This window comes from Cololabis saira, chromosome 1 (assembly GCF_033807715.1).
Source record: "Cololabis saira isolate AMF1-May2022 chromosome 1, fColSai1.1, whole genome shotgun sequence".
NCBI lineage: Eukaryota > Metazoa > Chordata > Actinopteri > Beloniformes > Belonidae > Cololabis > Cololabis saira.
Genome location: NC_084587.1, coordinates 30,948,439 through 30,968,297, shown reverse-complemented (window position 1 = coordinate 30,968,297; position 19,859 = coordinate 30,948,439). Strand labels below are relative to the sequence as shown.

At 41.1% G+C, this 19,859-nt stretch overlaps 1 protein-coding gene across 1 annotated transcript in view; it reads right to left on the bottom strand.

The window, feature by feature from the left end:
- The window catches only part of LOC133442765 (voltage-dependent T-type calcium channel subunit alpha-1I-like), a 240,372-nt gene extending 223,084 nt beyond the window's left edge, over positions 1-17,288 (bottom strand). The window contains exon 1 of the mRNA XM_061720633.1: positions 17,032-17,288. Coding sequence (XP_061576617.1) covers positions 17,032-17,045 — 14 coding nt within the window. The 5' untranslated portion in view covers positions 17,046-17,288. The remainder of the gene's footprint in view (positions 1-17,031) is intronic.
- Between the last annotated feature and the right edge of the window lie 2,571 nt (positions 17,289-19,859).

Sequence of the window (19,859 nt, the reverse complement as noted above, 5' to 3'; positions counted from 1 at the left end):
ATGAAATGCAATACTGACTGAGCTAAAAATATTGAGCGCTTTGTCTGCCAGTGATAAAAAAATATGTAATAAAAAAGGATAAGGAAAATGACTGCAATGGAATTTCATTAACTATAAGGTATGATTTACTCCACATATGTATCAGTGAATATTGATAAGTATCTTATTACTGTGGGGGGAGGGTAACTGTTTATGGGCAAGTAGGCTACTGTATAAAGATTGTTTATAGTATACAATCTTGCTTACCTGCTTTTTTTTACATTATAAATCTGAGAAAATAATTCATATTTTATTGCTGTAGGTATTCAACTGCAGCAATCTAGTTACATTTAAAGGCTTACATTTCTGAGAATCAAAAAAGGGTTAAATAGGTAGCGGTAGCGGTAGCTTAGCTCAGACTGCGATCAGATCTCAAGATTTGGGTCGATTGCTGTTCATGTTTTGGTCGGCTCCGTGCCGGTTTCGTGTTTTGTTTGTGGTTTTTTGTTGCAGATTTCCAGTGCTTGACGTGTGTCTCCGTGTGTTCCTGCTTCCTGGATTGGCAGTGGATGTCGTCACCCCCCCAACCCCCCCCCCCCCCCCCCCCCCAAAAAAAAAAAAAAAAATCACTGGGTTTGTATGTGTATATTTATGTATGTGTATGCATATGTATGCGTATATATATGTATATATATTAAATATAGTAATAATGCACATATATATACCTTTGGTTTCTACCTTCATGGTATCAATCATTAATATGTGTGCAGACAAGGTAAAACAAAAAAAAAAAGAAAAAAAAAAAAAAAAGGGTTAAATAAATTCATAAGGGAAATTATGAATTAAATCTTGCTTTCAGGCCCTTTAACAAATATTCTCTGTTGTTGTCTTGTAATTTCATCGTTCTAACATCAGCTCATCTCATTCAAGTACATTAACTAGCCCTTTGTCAGAATTAATGTTTTCTCTATTTTTGGTGTTATTGTAGTTTGAGACATAATAAGGTGACTTATGAATATTCATTATCTTAGCAAGAAGGAACAAAGTGTATATTACTTTCAGCGGCAATGAGACGCTTTATTACATTAAGACACTAATTTCAAATCAGAGTACAACACAAACATTCACTTTTTACACACACACACACACACACACACACACACACACACACACACACACACACACACACACACACACACACACACACACACACACACACACACACACACACACACACACACACACACACAGCACATTAACACATGCCAGTCAGCAGCTCCCAAGATAGTAGCATGCAGATAGCAATCATTGGAGGGGAGTGATAATGACAGACTAATGACTGTCATTTACCAAACTTGGTGGAATGGCTTCATTTGAGCCTGTCTCAGAGTCTCAATCTCCGTTTATCTTGATGTTTATTAATATCCATCCATCCATCCATCCATTAGCTATATGGGCTTCTTCGTATTAAGGATCACAGGGGATTGCTTGAGCTTATCTCAGCCATCTTCAAGCAAAAGGCGGGGTACAAAAGGCTGACAGTGTTTATTAGTGTTTATAAAGTTATCTAAGAATACTTTTTTAACTTTTGTTTATTTAACAAAAGAAAGCTTTTTCAGTTTTGTTTTCTTTCAAAGCTGGATGACAATTGTGTACTAAACAAATATTTTATATTATTTTATTCTTTTCAGTAACTGACCAAACTTGTGTTCTAGAGACATATCGGTCCTCGGAGTTCCTACATTTTAGAAATAAACATTTCCCTGAACCCATTATACTGAAGAAGGCAGAAAATAAGACAATTTCTATCATGTTATCATGTTATTGTAAAAGTCTCAACCAAATGTGGCTGAGAGTGGTTGTAACAACACACCTTGTGTCCTTTTTTTCAGACACTGCTTAAAAGTTTCATTTTTTCAAAGTATTTTTATTCATTTATGATATTTATTTTAGCTTATACCTAGACTCTCTTTACAACCCTGGTGGCAAAAAAATATTTGAATGTTCTCATGTCAAAGCAATGTGCACTTTAACAGGGAGTGGTTCTCTCCAGGGAGTCAGACAGGCATCGTAAGTTCACACCAAGACTCACATGCAGGTCTGATAGAGCTAGTAATGAGCACATCTCAAATCACCTGACTTGCATGCATCACCATGGTGACACAGATTGATGTGAGATGTAGGAAAACTAAAGCGATGGATGAAAGTATTGATGAACGAAGAAATAGAAGAAAACATGTTTTTAAAAAGAACAACAGCACTGGTGCAAGTGAAAGTGGTAACCTTATACAGACCCAGCTGTGCTAATTACCAAGTATGTAGTTCTTTGCAAGGGGTCCATTCACTCTGGATGACCTCTCACCTATTAACACTCACCAAGGTGTTGCACATCCTGTAACTACCTCTCCACATGAGCCAGTGTGTTATTTCAGCACCTGCAGGCTCAGTGGGCGATGCCACACTGACAGTTATAAGTATTGACAGCAAACAGCATGAAGGGAGAAAAGCAATACATGACATCAGCTACACAGGGACGTCTGGAGCAGAAGAGGTAAATGCAATAAGGATTACTGTGCAAAGAAAAATTATAAATCGAAGATGTGTGAGTCAATATCTCTGCATGAGATGAAGATTTGAAGTGAAGCTAACTTTGTTGAATAAGTTGTCTAATGGCAGAAAAAAGGATGTATGTTGAATGCTGTAAAATGTCATTTTGCAGGTTTTCCCACTTGAAAAGCATGTAGAAGTCTGTAATTTTTATCATAGGTACTCTTCAACTGTGAGTGATGGAATCTAAAAAAAAATCCAGAAAATCACATTGTATGATTTTTAAGTAACTAATTTGCATTTTATTGCATGACATAAGTATTTGATCACCTGTCAACCAGTAAGACTTCCGGCTCTCACAGACCTGTTAGTTCTTCTTTAAGAAGCCCTCCTGTTCTCCACTCATTACCTGTATTAACTGCACCTGTTTGAACTTGTTACCTGTATAAAAGACACCTGTCCACACACTCAATCAAACAAACTCCAACCTCTCCACAATGGCCAAGACCAGAGAGCTGTGTAAGGACATCAGGGATAAAATTGTAGACCTGCACAAGGCTGGGATGGGCTACAGGACAATAGGCAAGCAGCTTGGTGAGAAGGCAACAACTGTTGGCGCAATTATTAGAAAATAGAAGAAGTTCAAGATGCCGGTCAATCTCCCTCGGTCTGGGGCTCCATGCAAAATCTCACCTCGTGGGGCATCAATGATCATGAGGAAGGTGAGGGATCAGCCCAGAACTACACGGCAGGACCTGGTCAATGACCTGAAGAGAGCTGGGACCACAGTCTCAAAGAAAACCATTAGTAACACACTACGCCGTCATGGATTAAAATCCTGCAGCGCATGCAAGGTCCCCCTGCTCAAGCCAGTGCATGTCAAGGCCCGTCTGAAGTTTGCCAATGACCATCTGGATGATCCAGAGGAGGAATGGGAGACGGTCATGTGGTCTGATGAGACTGAAATAGAGCTTTTTGGTCTAAACTCCATTCGCCGTGTTTGGAGGAAGAAGAAGGATGAGTACAACCCCAAGAACACCATCCCAACCGTGAAGCATGGAGGTGGAAACATCATTCTTTGGGGATGCTTTTCTGCAAAGGGGACAGGACGACTGCACCGTATTGAGGGGAGGATGGATGGGGCCATGTATCGCGAGATCTTGGCCAACAACCTCCTTCCCTCAGTAAGAGCATTGAAGATGGGTCGTGGCTGGGTCTTCCAGCATGACAACGACCCGAAACACAAGGCCAGGGCAACTAAGGAGTGGCTCCGTAAGAAGCATTTCAAGGTCCTGGAGTGGCCTAGCCAGTCTCCAGACCTGAACCCAATAGAAAATCTTTGGAGGGAGCTGAAAGTCCGTATTGCCCAGCGACTGCCCCGAAACCTGAAGGATCTGGAGAAGATCTGTATGGAGGAGTGGGCCAAAATCCCTGCTGCAGTGTGTGCAAACCTGGTCAAGAACTACAGGAAACGTCTGATCTCTGTAATTGCAAACAAAGGTTTCTGTACCAAATATTAAGTTCTGTTTTTCTGATGTATCAAATACTTATGTCATGCAATAAAATGCAAATTAATTACTTAAAAATCATACAATGTGATTTTCTGGATTTTTTTTTTAGATTCCATCACTCACAGTTGAAGAGTACTTATGATAAAAATTACAGACTTCTACATACTTTTCAAGTGGGAAAACCTGCAAAATCGGCAGTGTATCAAATACTTGTTCTCCCCACTGTATATATATATATATATATATATATATATATATATATAGGAAATGAAGTTAATTTCTGAAAATACTAAAACTATAGAATGCATACTCAACATCCTCCACTTACAGGATATTAAATATGACATATATTAAATAGAATACATGCTGGTTAAACAAATTGACAGTGATTGATGTTGGTAGGGATTTATATTGTACACACGTGGCAAATCAGTAATTTTGTAATTTTATAAGTTACCTGATATTCTGGTAAGCAAGAAAAAAGTTGTATGTGAATGCTTTTTTAGTGAAGCACTCATCTGGATGGAAATAGTCACTCTGGTAACTAGGAGAACACCAGTAAGCCATTGGAGCTGTTCATCCAAAGCTGACCCAAAATGTCACACAGAAATGGTTATAATACAGATTGTAGAGATTGGATATAAACAGCCCAATCAGCATTGTTTGCATATGTCAGATATATAAATTCAATAACACTGCACTGTAACTGAAACATTTTACTAATGAATAATAAAGATCCCAAATCAACATTTTAAATAGGAGTGTTTCTTCACTCACACCAAAACGACTTGTGTTCTTGGTTTCAGCTTTCAGATTCAATTACAAATGAGTGGTTGGGATTTTGAATCGTACAAGCAGCTTACAAGCTGGAAGCTGTGAGTGATCTCCAAGTTACAGACACACTCATCTGCATTGGCGGTTGCCATGTGTTTTTGGAGTTTCCCCTTCATAAACATCAATGCACTCCTTAATGTACTGGCCTGAACATACACAGACTCTGCTTTCAGATGACTCTATTTGACCATTCAGGCTTATGTTAAGATTTTGCTTGTATCTTTACTGCTCAGTCATGGAAACTGATACATTTTGATACTCTGAAGAACCCATTTAAGTTGGAAAATGCAACTATTGTGGTTCAATGTGGACGGGCCACACAGTAAAACATCGGAGACCATGATGCAGTTGTACGATCTGCATCACGATTTGCCTTTCTGAGTCACTACATGTCCTTCCCTGATTCAACAGTATAACATCAAATGACCATCACCGGAAGAAAATACACAGATGTGTCTTGACAAGGGTATAAACAGCAATCAGGAGAAGGAGCAGCAAATGCTACTGACTTTGTTGCTCTAAGTATCAATTGTTGTGCATCAGCCAGTGGCTGTAGGATGACAGCTATCATAAGAGCTATCTGCAACAAAGGTAATTTCTAGTGGCATTTTTTACCTGCTTTCACTCATGCATGCATGCCCAGTGTGAGCATGGCTAGTGGTATGGTGTGTGTTGCTATGATCTGGACTGAGATCTTTCCTATGGAGCTAGAACAGTCTCATAATTCCCAAATGCACGCACCGTTTCACAAATGCACAGGACAAAATTCACAAATGCACACACCGATTCACAAATGCACAGGACAAGTTTCACAAATGCACAGAACAATTCACACGTGCGTAGGACAAGATACATAAATGTATTTTTGATGCACACACAAATATAACTTGATTTACAAACGTTTTTTTTTGTCTGTGAGCTACGCTGGATTTGCGTGTGACTTTTGAGACTCTCCTGACGTGACGAAATCCACAAATAAATTTTTTTAAACACAGAAGGATCTGCAACCAATCAGATGTCTTCTTTTGTTTCAGCCAACCATAAGAGCGCTATATATACTCGTAAACCAATCAGATTAAAGGGGAGGATACATACACCTGCTGTTTGAACTGCGTTTGCGTCGTTCGCTTAGAAAAGTGATTCAAAATTTCGAATTGGTGGAATAAAGATAAATAAACAAGACAGCAACACGGGATGGAGAGGAGATTACTGCTCTGCTTTTCTTGTGATCTCGGTAAAGAAAACCGTTCAACCAGAGCCGTCGGGACTGGAGAGCTCCAAGTCCTGCCAATGCAGCAACTAATGATGAGAAACAGCGGAGATATTTCTGTATTTGCTCCGTTTGGTTTGACGACGTGTTACATGGGATTGTCCCGCTGATTCAGCTCAGCAAGACACACCGCAGCAAGAGCTTGCCGTCATCCGGGATGACAGCTAAGGATGGCATCCTTCTACCTGACGGGGACGAGCTGCAGCGGCCAGGTGGAGCAGCACGCGCATGTCTTCAGGAGATTAATTTACCGAAATTTCTGGAGCAAAGTCGGTATCAGTCGACTGATAACAGAAGAATATCTGTATCCAGCTCAGATGTGTGATGATCGGTGGACTAAACCCCCCCACCAGACCCACCCGCTGAATCTTCCCAAGGGCATGACTCTATCTGCACCGGGAATGTGCCGCCGCTGTTTTGAGACATGTTTGTCTCTGTGTGGTGACAATGTCACATCATAAATGTGAGGATAACAGCTGCTTGTTTCCGACCTCTGCGTCTGGTTACTTGTGGTCAGCTGGTGTCTGACCGGGACCAGCACCACTCGCGGCCAGAGCGAGGACTAAGAGCTCTCCAGTCTCTCGACGGCTCTGGTTGAACGGCCCGACAAACCATTTCCGATCGCGCTGTTTTCTTTACCGAGATCACAAGAAAAGCAGAGCAGTGATCTGCTCTCCATCCCGTGTTGCTGTCTTGTTTATTTATCTTTATTCCACCAACTCGAAATATTGAATCACTTTCTTAAGCGAACGACGCGAACGCAGTTCAAACAGCAGGTGTGTCCGCCCCTTTAATCTGATTGGTTTACGAGTAAATCGTCGCCCACGTGGGGTGCGCTCTTATGATTGGCTGAAACAAAGGAAGACATCTGATTGGTTGCAGATCCTTCCGTGTTAAAAAAAAAACCTATTCGTGGTTCGAGTCACGTCAGGGGAGTCTCAAAAGTCACACGCAAATCCAGCACAGCTCTCGCTTGTAAATCAGGTTATATTTGTGTGTGCATCAAAAATACATTTGTGTATCTTGTCCTACGCACGTGTGAATTGTTCTGTGCATTTGTGAAACGGTGTGTGCATTTGTGAATTTTGTCCTATGCATTTGTGAAACGGTGTGTGCATTTGCGAATCGGTGTGTGCATTTGTGAATTTTATCCTGTGCATTTGCGAATCGGTGTGTGCATTTGTGAATTTTGTCCTGTGCATTTGTGAAACGATGTGTGCATTTGCAAATTATGAGACTGTTCTGGCTCCATACTTTCCTGACATTGAGATGAAATGTTAATGTAGACGGTCTTTGGTTTTGTTTTAAAACAGCATTTCAATCCCAAAATGGACCAAAATATATAACATTTTACATCACTAAAAGTAACATTTGCAGGCACTGGCAGGAAACTCATTCAGCAATTACAATAATTTTGTTCAATAGACAAATTGTAGACACAATATTTCCAGTTTAACTAATTAATTTAGTCACATCACCCAAAGGACAACTATTTGTAATAGAATTATTTGATCTCACAGCACTGGAAAAACCCAGTTTGAGAGAATAAAAAAATCTTCCATGCAACCTGATTAACATGACTACCCATCTTGGAAGGCAACCACTGATTAAAATGCAATAGTTCTGATTTTCTTCATGTCACGCTTGAAGCTCATATAATTTTAGTGTCAAAGTCTTGTCCAAACGACTCATTACAGTCTTCACAGGGCAATAAACTGCTGCTAATTGCTGAACTGTGCAAGAGACAGACATGACCTATTATCAGAAGCACACTCATAATACTTAACACATCATTACAGGCCCTAATGAGAAAATTATTGTTAGAATTATCAGTGTAAGAAGACCTGATTCTACCAATGCAGGGAAAGAGAGTTATGAATACATTGTTTGCATGAACAATTACATTTCAATTTGAAAATAGTTAATTGAAAAAATTTACTAATTAAAAAAAAAAAACAGACCTATACTGGATATGAATGTGTGGATGCGTGCTTCAGACCTCTATAACTGTCAGTTTTTGAGTGAGAGTGCAGCAGTGCCAGTGGCAGAGAGGGACACATGTGTTGGTCCAGAGGCAAATGAAAGGGAATTGAAAACTATTAATCTGACTTTCCCTCCAATCTGAGTTGGTTTGGAGCACAATCTATTTTGACTGCAAATGGCCTGCTTCTCTTCACACAGCCTGCTTCATTTTTATCTCCCTTTATCTCACTCCCTTTTGTTTTATTCTCTTCAATTTACAAACACCAGTATACACATGGAGAACAGAAGTTTATATCTCAGCTTAAAAGATGATGTTCATCATTTCAATGATCAGAAGCTCCCGTGAGGTTCTGATCATTTCGTTTTCAAAGAGAATGAGAGCTGAGAACTGGTTAACATGGTACTTGGAACTCATCATCATAAGTTCTGCCAAGAAAAAGTACAATCACACTTGTTAATAACATTACATGACTCAGACTTTGTTTTGCATTTAACCATAGAGCATGACATGATTACCCCAACATTAAATATCTCATGCAGCTTTTAAATTTGCTGGATTTTTTTCCCCCTTAAAGGGGACCTATTTTGAAAAACACATTTTCTTTTGCCTTAACATATATAAAGTGGTCTCCCCTCAGCCTGCCAACTCAGAGAAGGAGGAAAGCAACCAAATTCTGCAGTGTCTGTATAGCCACCCAGATGAGCCGTCCAGTGTGATGTGGCTTCTATGAGCCATTCAGATTCTGCTCCCGTCGTTACGACAGGAGCGATGCGTGAAACCACGCCCACAACTAACTCTGACTCCGCCGGCCGGAACTTCCGCCATTTTTTCGTAGCGGTGTATCGTGATCAGTGTTGGGACTAACGCGTTATTTAGTAATGCGTTACAATAACGCTGTTAGGTTTGCGGTAACTAATACTCTCTAACGCATTACTTTTTAAATTCAGTAACGCAGTTACCGTTACCAAATGGTGCGTTAGTCCGTTATTTCTGGCTACAGTGGAGCTTTTTTTCCCACACGCGGAAACCCGAGGAAACGTAGCGGGCGTGTGTGTACATTCAAAAACATGACGGCCATGGCGAGCCAAGAGAAGGCGAGTTTCGCAACATGGAGATATTGTCATTACAGTAAACCCTTGTTTTTCGCAGGGGTTACGTTCCAAAAAGAACCCGTGATAAGTGAAATTCTTTTTACAATTATTATAGAAGGCTTCAAATTGCGGAGATCAGCACCGCCTCGCACGTATTTCCCTGCTCTTCTGAGCCGCTGCATCCAGACTCTGTAGCGTCTTTTTCTCCTAAAGCCCGCGGTGCAGGGGTTTTTTCTCGAGAAAAGGAAATAGTTATGGGTCGTTTTGTTTCTTCTGGGCAAAAAGATTCTTATAAACCGACATGCTACAATTGGTTATATATGAGACTGTAATGAACGATTCATCAAAGAGTCCCGTTCTTGAGCTGCTGCTGAAGCTCATTGGCCATTTTCAGCATTGTTGCTAAGCGACCAACGTTATTGATACAGGAAGTGAAGAAGCGGGGAGACTGTTAGCCAATCAAGATGCAAAACACAAGGCACAATGCAAATCCATACAGTACCATGCTGAAATGAAGGCTAGAGGGGCATTAATGGGAGCATTTAAAAACATTTTTTTATTTAAAGTAACTAAATATTTACTTTTCATAGTAACGCATTACTTTTTGTCTAAGTAACTGAGTTACTAACTGAGTTACTTTTTTAATGAAGTAACTATTAACGGTAACTAGTTACTATTTTTCAGTAACTAGCACAACACTGATCGTGATGGCGTCTGTTCGAGCTAGACATGCAAATTGCTCTGTTGTTGGTTGTAAAAACTTGCTTTGTGCCCTCCCCTGCGACGCGTCATTCAGGCAGCCAATCAGCACAGTGCCTCAATATCATAACTTCCCCGCCCACTCAGAATCCCGCATAGATAATGAGGTTATACAAACCGTATTTTCACGACCATTCGGCGCACCGTGTGAAAAGGCGCACCCTCAGTTTTGTGTGTAATTTTTTGATTTAAAACACACATACGGCGCACCGTCCCAAAAGGCGCAGTCTACACAGACGGAGCTGCACACACGCGCGCCGCAAAACACACACGCGCTGCAGAACACACACACAAGTGTGCTTATTTAAAAATAGAGCGGGAGCAAAACTTAGTTTGATATTTTATTTCACTTTTCACATCAATCAAACCCTCTAAAGTCTTCATCTTCTGTTTCCGCATTAAAGATTAAAAAAAAAACACCGGGGCGCCGCACATAAACCTGTCTCAGCCACTCGATCATCTCTTCATCCATCCATCCAGCCCTTTTCATTTGCCTTTATAATGACTCCGGCTGGAAAAGTCTCTTTAGGCAACGTTTTTCTTTTAAAAATCACCATCGGTGGCAGTTTCTGGCCATCAGCGTGGCAGGCAAGCACAACACTAAATGACGACTTCTCATACCCCGTTGTGCTGATCCCGACCGCGGTGGTCCCGGTCCGCTCCCCCGCGGTGGTCCCGATGGGTCCCGGTCCGCTTCCCCGCGGTGGTCCCGGTCCGCTCCCCCGCGGTGGGTCCCGGTCCGCTCCCCCGCGGTGGGTCCCGGTCTGTTCCCCCGCGGTGGTCTTGGTCCGCTCCCCCGCGCTGGTCCCGGTCCGCTCCCCCGGCGCTGGTCCCCGTTAACTCCACCGTGTGATTCACCTAATGTGAGCGGCACCTCGTCCATGTCGGGGATGTGTCGGCTGCAGAATGAGCGGAAGCTCTCCATCTTTTCCATATAATCCGCCGGGCGCTGCTGCTGCGCTGGCACCGTTTCATGAAGCGAAAGCACCAGGACGGACCTCCATGAAAATGTTCAATTTTCATTTCTTCCGCCAGCGCTACTGCTTTCAGTCGGACTGAGCCGCAACTCACGGGTGCTTCACCCGCCCTCTTCTCCCTTTACCGTTCTCATGGTGGCTCCGCCCTACATTACCGTAATACAGGTAATAGAAACGGCGCACCGTTTCATAGGGCGCGCTGCAAATTTTAGAAAAAAAAAATAATTTTATGTGCGCCTTATGGTCGCGAAAATACAGTACATATACACACACATGCTTGGAAGCCAGCATACCACATTCATTGAAAATCTTTCAATTGTTTGTCTTTATATTGTGCAAATATTTTCAATGCATAATATACAGTGCTGTTTGCATAGGTCTGAGCCCCCTCAGCCAGATCATCCCAATTAAAGGCTATGGTATGAACAGTTCAGAAGAAGAAGCAACAGAGCAGATGTTCAGATTGGCTACAAATGCCTTGGGATCCCACAAACAAATGCCAATTATGGAGATGTCAACCACAACCAAATACCTGCAAAGAGTGGGGCAGATCCTGTAAAGGCAACTGGATGATGAGAACAGTCTAAGCCACCAATGTTTGTTTCCTGCCAATAATATGATTTTTATATTTCCTTCTCTGGATGATTGTTTCAGTCTGTGGCAAGGCCATACTGGGACAATAAGTTGCAGAAATATACCCAAAAAATGGACCCCAGGAATTAACTGCTAAGACACCCAAGTGAGGAATGGGGAAAAAGTGAAGAAAAACCATAGTGGGAGGACAGGTCCCAAGGCAAGGCATGGCGTAAATATCACAAAGTCCTGAGTGGCTTAAAACAATTCTGATTTGAAAGCACAGAAGCACTATTCATCGGAGCACAAGAACATGCCCCTAGTACCAGAGCAATAGAGGCAGGGGTTTACCACCTTGGATGAAATAATGAAAAATGCAGGCAGGTATTGTGCACATCTTATTTCAAAACCCTATGGATGGCATAATGTACAGGAAAAACTGTGGTGAGTATGGGTTGTAAGTTGTAAGGTCAAGATGGGAGATACTTCCAATGTAGTGAATGATCAACCAAATATCCTGTGGGATTTCTAAATCTATATTTATTAAGGGTCAGCCTTACTCTTTGTGGGTTACTCATCACCCGTTTAATGATGGCTAACAGGTGTTATCCACCAACCAACCGACATTGTGGTGGTTAATAAACAGCATAAGAATGCAAATTGTGATGTATGTAACAAATTCCAAGTGACAACAACATCAAGAAGAAGGACCACAAGAAGCCTGAAAAACACCAAGAGCAGAAAGAGAAAGCAGAAAATATCTGGAAAGTGAAGATATCTGTTCAGAAGATGAAAACCATAAAAACTGCTAAAATAGTGTTAAAAACCTTTGAGCTTCCAGGCCTCTAATAGTGAACTTGATGCAATCATTTACATATGTTAATACACCACTCTATGTAACGTTGTTTAGAACCGACTGCCAGAGGCATCTCTTCATGTTGACTGCCAATCATCTTCATCATGCTGAACACGCAGCATCTCTCTGCCCATTCAAAATGCTAAAAATAAAAATAAAACTGCAACTTTCATGAATATTAAAAGAGAAAGGGAAGGAGGAAAGGCAAGACAGAAGAAATGGTGGCTACCAAACAAGATAAACTCCTGTTCCCTCAAAGCTCTGGTCTTGATTCTTTTTTTTATAGACTCCATTCACTAACTCCACCATTTCATTCTACTTTCCAATAGTTCCTCTATCTGCACCCCATCTTACACATTTTTGATCATTTTATCTCATTGCTAAAACCTTAGTTTCTTTCAAACTATTGTCCATGATTTTGTTGGAAAGCCCTTTTACTGCACATAACTGCGGTTCATTGACTACAGACTTAAATTTTCAATTCCCAGCCTTATCACAACAGCTACACAGATACTGTTTGTGGTTCGGGAGTGAAGAGTGATTGTGGTTTCTAAAACAATCAACAGAAACAACAAGTAGAATATGCAAGTACATGCTGCCAATACCCAGAAGCATTTTTACTGAATGGAGTGCATTTATATATGTCCATTTCAGTTGAGGAGTGGTGTGTGCATGTGAATTCTTCTTTATGGCTTGATGCAATGCCAGCGTAAGTTGTAATATATGATAATTATTAATAAATAATTCAAAAAAAAGTTATTAAAATGTGAACACACAGTTAATATGTATTTTTTTATACTACCTGTGCAATATATTTTAAATGTAAAAAAGTTGCAAATGGTGTTTTACTGTTTTGTACAACATAAAGGTTGTATTTGAGACTTTAAATGTTTCACATTAGGAATCTGAAATAATGCTAGGCAGAGGATTTGGGGGGTTTCCAGGGGTTGCCGTGGCCACCCAGAGCATTTGTCTGGCCACCATACTGGCCACCCCGGATGCAATTACTTTTTTCAATAAAAAAAAAAAAAAGTAAATAAATTTTTTTTATCGGAGATGGAATACTTATTTTTTCAGCATCAGGGTGCCAGCAGGACATATCTGAATGACCCAGAAGGTCTGTGGAGACGTTTTTCACGTGGTTGTGTTATGGTAACATACTTCTTCACTTCCATATGATTGTGTTTAAAATTTCCACCGGCCCCACCCTGGCCATCCCATTGAAAACTGCCTGGCTCCGCCACTGATGCTAGGTTATTTTGATAACCCCTGATGAGATTGTGTATACCCATCATTCTTTACACTTTACCGGTTTTCACCACAATTCTTTACACTGATCAGGTTCTGGTTTTATCTAGGGTAAAACCAGACTGAATAAAGATTTGTCATGAAGCATTGCACCTAACACCTTTTCCATTTCTGTTTCTCTCCTGTGTGTCTTCCCCTTTCTGTCTGAGTGTTTGCAGGCAGGGCAGCAAGATGAATAAAGACAGACCTGTTCAGCACTCAAACAGCACTGCAAATTCACATTTCCTCTCCTGTTCACTACTGCTTGGCAGTCCAGTCCAGTGTTTTATTTCCTCTGGTTTCAGGTCTTGCTTTGTCAGATAGCTGCTTTTTCCCTCCCTTGAAAGTTTTACACTACAGGTAACCATTCATGGCTTTCTATGAGACCCCTTCACTTGAACTTTTGTAGTGCGTGCATGTTTTGGTCAACAGTTGTGCCTGTGATTGACTGGTGACCATTTGAGCAGAACACATTGAATGACAGGAAATTTGATGAATAATAAGTGGGTATTGAAAACAGAATTTTACAGATTCTAACCCAGCCGTTTTTGAATCCAGTTGTTTAAATAAAAGTGAATTACTTCATTTCGTGTTGTTTTCATGCAAGCAGATCATATGGAAACATTTGGTTTAATTCTGAAATGAGCATTTAAGCAAAATATGTTTTATTTATGAGTATTTGAGCTGAATATTTTCATACACCTTCCATGTTTCCTGACCCATGTTTGCTCCATCAAATCAGTTCATACAGAATATAATGGAAAATTTGTAGATGCTGAAATGTGAAAATGTTGCCTTAGAAAGAAAAATGCCTCTCAATTACATTCTCAACAAAACATAAATACTTTATAATATTATTGCAAACTGTACGGGTCATAAGTAAGAAAGGCTTGAAATTTTACCAATATTCCAATCCATTGGAACATTAAAGTACTTCCACTGACACACGCAGAGAAGTTCCAGGACTACACGGCATGTATTCAGATACACAAAAGAACATTTTTTGTACAGATCAATTTGGTGCACCAGTCAATTCAACAACACAAAGGGAGAAAGTGGAACTGGTCAATAAATACCATGTCATTTAAGGGAAGACACAAATGGACACCAAAAACATGTCAACACCAGAGCACATTCTCACACCACTAGAGTCAGTTGTCTCATTCATTAGTAGCATTTAGATTCAATGTTGCAAGACTGAGATGCAATTCATCAGCTGTGTGCAACTCAGACCATTTTCACTCTCCAAGAGAACAAGTTCAATAAATAGGATTCCATTTTAACACCTTGCTAAGCAAATGAAAGTAGACAAAAATAATTTGACAGTGTAAAGATTGGCACCACAGTAAAAGCATAATTTTAGTAAAGAATTGAAGAGTAATGATGATTCGAAGTCTTTCGCAGCAGGCCTACTCGAGTTCAGGACTCAGTCAGGTCTGTCTCCAGCCTTCATTCTGAAGACTTTTGACTTGACTTGACTCGACTGTGACTATGGGCATTACATTAAACTGTGCTCAAAGATCAGTCTTCAGTATGTCATTGTATTCTATTCAAACATGCACTGTTACACACACACACAAACACACACACACACACACACACACACACACACACACACACACACACACACACACACACACACACACACACACACACACACACACACACACACACACACACACACACACAATATGCAACTCAACTACTGGTATATGCCATATCCCACATCCATTGCTGCAGTGTCATCCTCGCTATCTTTCAAGCTTGTGCGATGGAACCACTACAATAGGTCCAGACTGCAGCGGCGGATCTGGTCTTTAATCACCCCAGATGGACACACATCACACCCCTGTTCATTAAGATTCACTGGCTACCTGTGGCTGCTCAGATAAAAACAAGTCTCTGTCATTTGCCAACAAGGTAAACTGTATCTGTATCTGTATCTGTAATTAAACTGGATCTGGGTCTGTACCCGCTTATATAAACTTCATAGTAAAGGTTAACACTCCTTCGCGAGCACTGCACTCATCACAGGAACACAGACTGGCCTTATCCTCTTCTAGTAAGGCATATGATAATAGGCATTACATTCAAGCATCATTTTGTGTAAAATGGACATTCCCAAATGCCATCAGTTTGTCACAAATTAGTTGTTTTTATCTTCCCTAATAAAAAAAATGGCCTATTTCATAAGCAGTACTCCCATGCACACAAACAAAACCCAGCTGTAAATAAATGTACACAGACTGATATGAACTATTCACTGTATTCTCCTTGCCTTTTTTAACACCTTTTCTGTCTTTTTGCTTCACTTCAAACAGTCATTCATATCAATAAGAATCCACACACTCTCACTTTCTAGTCTCAGTACTTTCAGTTGTGTTATGTCTTACGAGGTCTATTAATTCTGAGTTTGAGTCACATGTCATGCTGTAAATGTTGCTCTTAAAAAGCTTGATAAGCTGTGTCATCTGATCCGAGGGGAAGCTTACATGATGTTCTGCTTGTGCTGTAATCCAACACTTGAGGCATTTGTCGTTCAGGCATTACTACAGTTTGGGAGTTTTTGCTGATAGTCTTACTATAGTTATACTGTACAACAACAAATAGATGTATACCCTGAAATATTTGGCGTTATTTACTTCCAGGAAAAAACAAGAGAGGAGGCCGCACTTGCTCTTGCTCCCTAGTGCAGATTTATTTAGCACATCAATCGTTACATCGTTACATCAATCGTCAAACGTAACGACGATTGATGTGCTAAATAAGTCTGCACTAAGGAGCAAAGTGTGCGGCCTCCTCTCTTGTTTTCTCCTGTATCTATGTTTTGAGACCAGCACCTGTCGAGATATTGGATATGCGCTACCTATATCACCCCTTTTTTTTACTTCCTAAATCTTAAAAGATAAAGTGCATTAAAATCCAAATATAGGTTAAAGATTCAAGTCCACCTAAAATATGATCTAAGGACAGAGGTGTAAATAACAATCTCTCACTAAAATTACAAATCAGCAGTCTGGTGAGCTTGTCTGGGAAAATAAACATATCAGGGGAAAAAATGTGTGTGATGTGCTATGAAAAACACATGCAGGATTATCTGGAAATCCAGTCATTGACTATCTACTTTACACTTATGAACACTTTGACTCTGCTCCAGCTTCACGTGTCTGTTGCTCCACCATGGGATACAATTTCAGATATACTTAATGTGTAGCGCTGACGTGAACAGCAACTTCAAGCTGACAGACACATACAAATTTAAAGAAACACTAATCCTGGCTGAAAAATGGAAAGGTACTGGTGAATTAAATGATGATAGATTAAAACATAGACATCATTATCACAATGCATTTTAAAGGATATGGGCTGGTAACCATGCGGATGCACAAGCTGCGGGGGAAGGTTGTCTGTTTAAGGCAGAAGAAGACCACTGGTACTAGCTCAGGATAGGGCACAACTAACACACTGGTATCACTGCTGCCATCATCGTCATCATCATCATCTTCATCCTCATCATCCTGCTCACACTCCTTCAACAGATTGCGGTCTCCTTCATCCTCTATCCTCTCCTCCTGAATAGTTCCTTTTCCCTCTATTTCCTCTTTTTCCGCCTCCTTTTCCTTGGGAGATGACTGTTGGTAAGAGGAGGTTCTGCAGAGGGATAAGGAAGAGGCAGCACCATTATGGCTGCCCCTGGCTTTAACTCTTGTTTCCTTGGAGATTGTTCCTGCAGTTGTTGTTACTGTTGATGATGCAAGGCCAGGGCTCTCCTCCCCCTGGCTCGTCATGGCCACCCAACAATCTTAAAATAGAGAAACACAGCAAACAGACAAGTGAAAAAATTAATTTAGAGTCACAAAAATTCGTCCACTGACAGGACAACATTCAAAAACAATAATGATAGAAGAAGTAAATAGACTTTCTTCAATGGTTCAGCAAACAAAGGCTCATGTTGTTGTTGTTCAAGGCAGAAATGCTACACTGAGAACTTTTAAATAATCAGTCATTATATGAATAACACATTTTTAACAGTTCAAAATAATAAAATACCAAGTGGTGTTTTTTCAGCAGAATCGCAAGCAAGCACATGCCTAGCATTTATTTGTACCAGATTTGTTCCACATTTGGTTTTGAGACTAGTAATCAAGGCACTGAATGAAACTAATGAGTGAGAGGGCTGCCACCAATGAAGCAAATAAAAGGCCTCAGACTTTATGGTACAGACCACAGGTCACTAACAGGCGGACCGCAGTCCGGGTCCAGAACCAGGCGCCGTCCTACGTGGACCCAGACCTGTAATCAATACATTACAGAGGGATTCTACATTTTGACGAGGCACTTCTATTTTAACCAGCGCAGCTTTACTATTCTTTACTGCATTTGTTTAGCAGACGTTACAGACCAATTGCATATGAGTTAAGCCATCCCACATGATGCTGCTCAGCCAATGAAATTGTGTAATTAGCTTGACTCTATATACAGAGATGAGAGGCGCGTAACAGGTGGAAGTGAAGTTAGCGATAGAGGGAGATGACACGGAGAGAGGAGTGAGCCGGAGACAAGAAGGAAGACGGAGAGACGAGTGAGTGCGAGACAGGGATACAAGTAATGGCGCTCTCTAAAGGATGATTTATGGTTCCCTGTTACACCAACGCAGAGCCTACGGCGTAGGGTACGCGGCGTCGCGTACCGTACGATAAGCGGCGACGCTTATCGTCACTGGTGTGCCATTTGTCTGGAAAAAGAGTTCCCATTGAAGGTCTATTGTCATCCGGGTCACAGCACCAAATTGTTGAGGAATTTATCAAAACCAGTTCAGAAGTCCGCTTGTGAGTAGTGAGTTTTATTCAGTAGCCGGCGGTCAGCAGGACCAGCACAGATTGTGTCTGAGTTGGTGTGTCGACCCAGAGAGATTTTACAACAGGGTTTTTATACAAGAAGTTCAATCAACAAAAGACAGGACAGTCAGGTGTGATCTTTCAGTTTGGGACTACCCCCTGTGGAGTCAGGAAGTCCATATATGGTATCCTCCGTGGATCAAGTCCCTCGTCTCTGCAGGGGCTGGAAGTCAAAGCCACTTCCACGGTGCCATCTCAGCAGGGATTCAGGACGCCGGAACCTGCGTGACAATGTTTCTCGAGCACTGAATGAGACTGGAGCCGCCTGCAAGTCCTCGTCCCTGCAGGGGTCCTCGGGAAGCTGGAACTTGCGTGACAATGGCTCTCAACACCGCGTACCCTACGCTGTAGGCTCTGCGTTGGTGTAACGCGGAACCATAAATTAGCCTTAAGAAGAGAAAAGTGGACAGTGAAAATAAAGCTTTCAACCCAGGATGGACAGATTCATCCTTGTTCAGTCTTCCCACTGGGACACAAAACCAGTGTGTCTCATACGTTCAGAGACTGTGGCGCTCATTAAAAATGCTAATGTGAAACGCCACTGAGACAAAACATAAAAGTTTTCCATACAACATATCCACTCAAGTCTGAACTGAAGTCACAGAAAATAAGCCGACCATCTTAAAACATCTTGCCCATGTTTCGGTCCCCATACAGCTGTGAGGCAGCTTTCTCCACAATGAACATAATTAAAACTAAATATCGTTCCAGGCTCACCAATGAGCACCTCCACATGTGCATGAGATCGGACCTGACACCATCCAGTCCAGATTTAAAGTCCTGACAGGAGAATTTAGAGCTCAGTTCTCTCACTGAACGACAGAAAGTGGGGGCATAAGATCATAAGAGGGGAAGAAAGAGAAACTGTAAAACCATTTGATTGTTAAGATGAGTTTATATTCATTTATTATAAAAATGTGTTGAGACAGTTAAAGAAAAAGGGAAATTCAAACTGCTGGTAGATGTTATTTTATTTTTCAAATGCTATTTTATTTCTCTATTTTTTTTATTGCAGTCCTTTAACCTAATAAGAGAAAAAAATGTGTAATTCAAGTTACACATGTATACTTCAATGTTAAGTGACAAATATTTTTGAAATGTACTTTGTTTAATCAAACTTGTTCCCAGTGCATGTTGGACTCCGGCAGGGCTGCCCCTTGTCACCAGTCATGTTCATAATTTTTATGGACAGGATTTCTAGGCGTAGCCAGGGGCCGGAGGGGATCCGGTTTGGGAACCACAGGATTTCGTTTCTGCTTTTTGCAGATGACGTTGTCCTTTTGGCTTCATTGG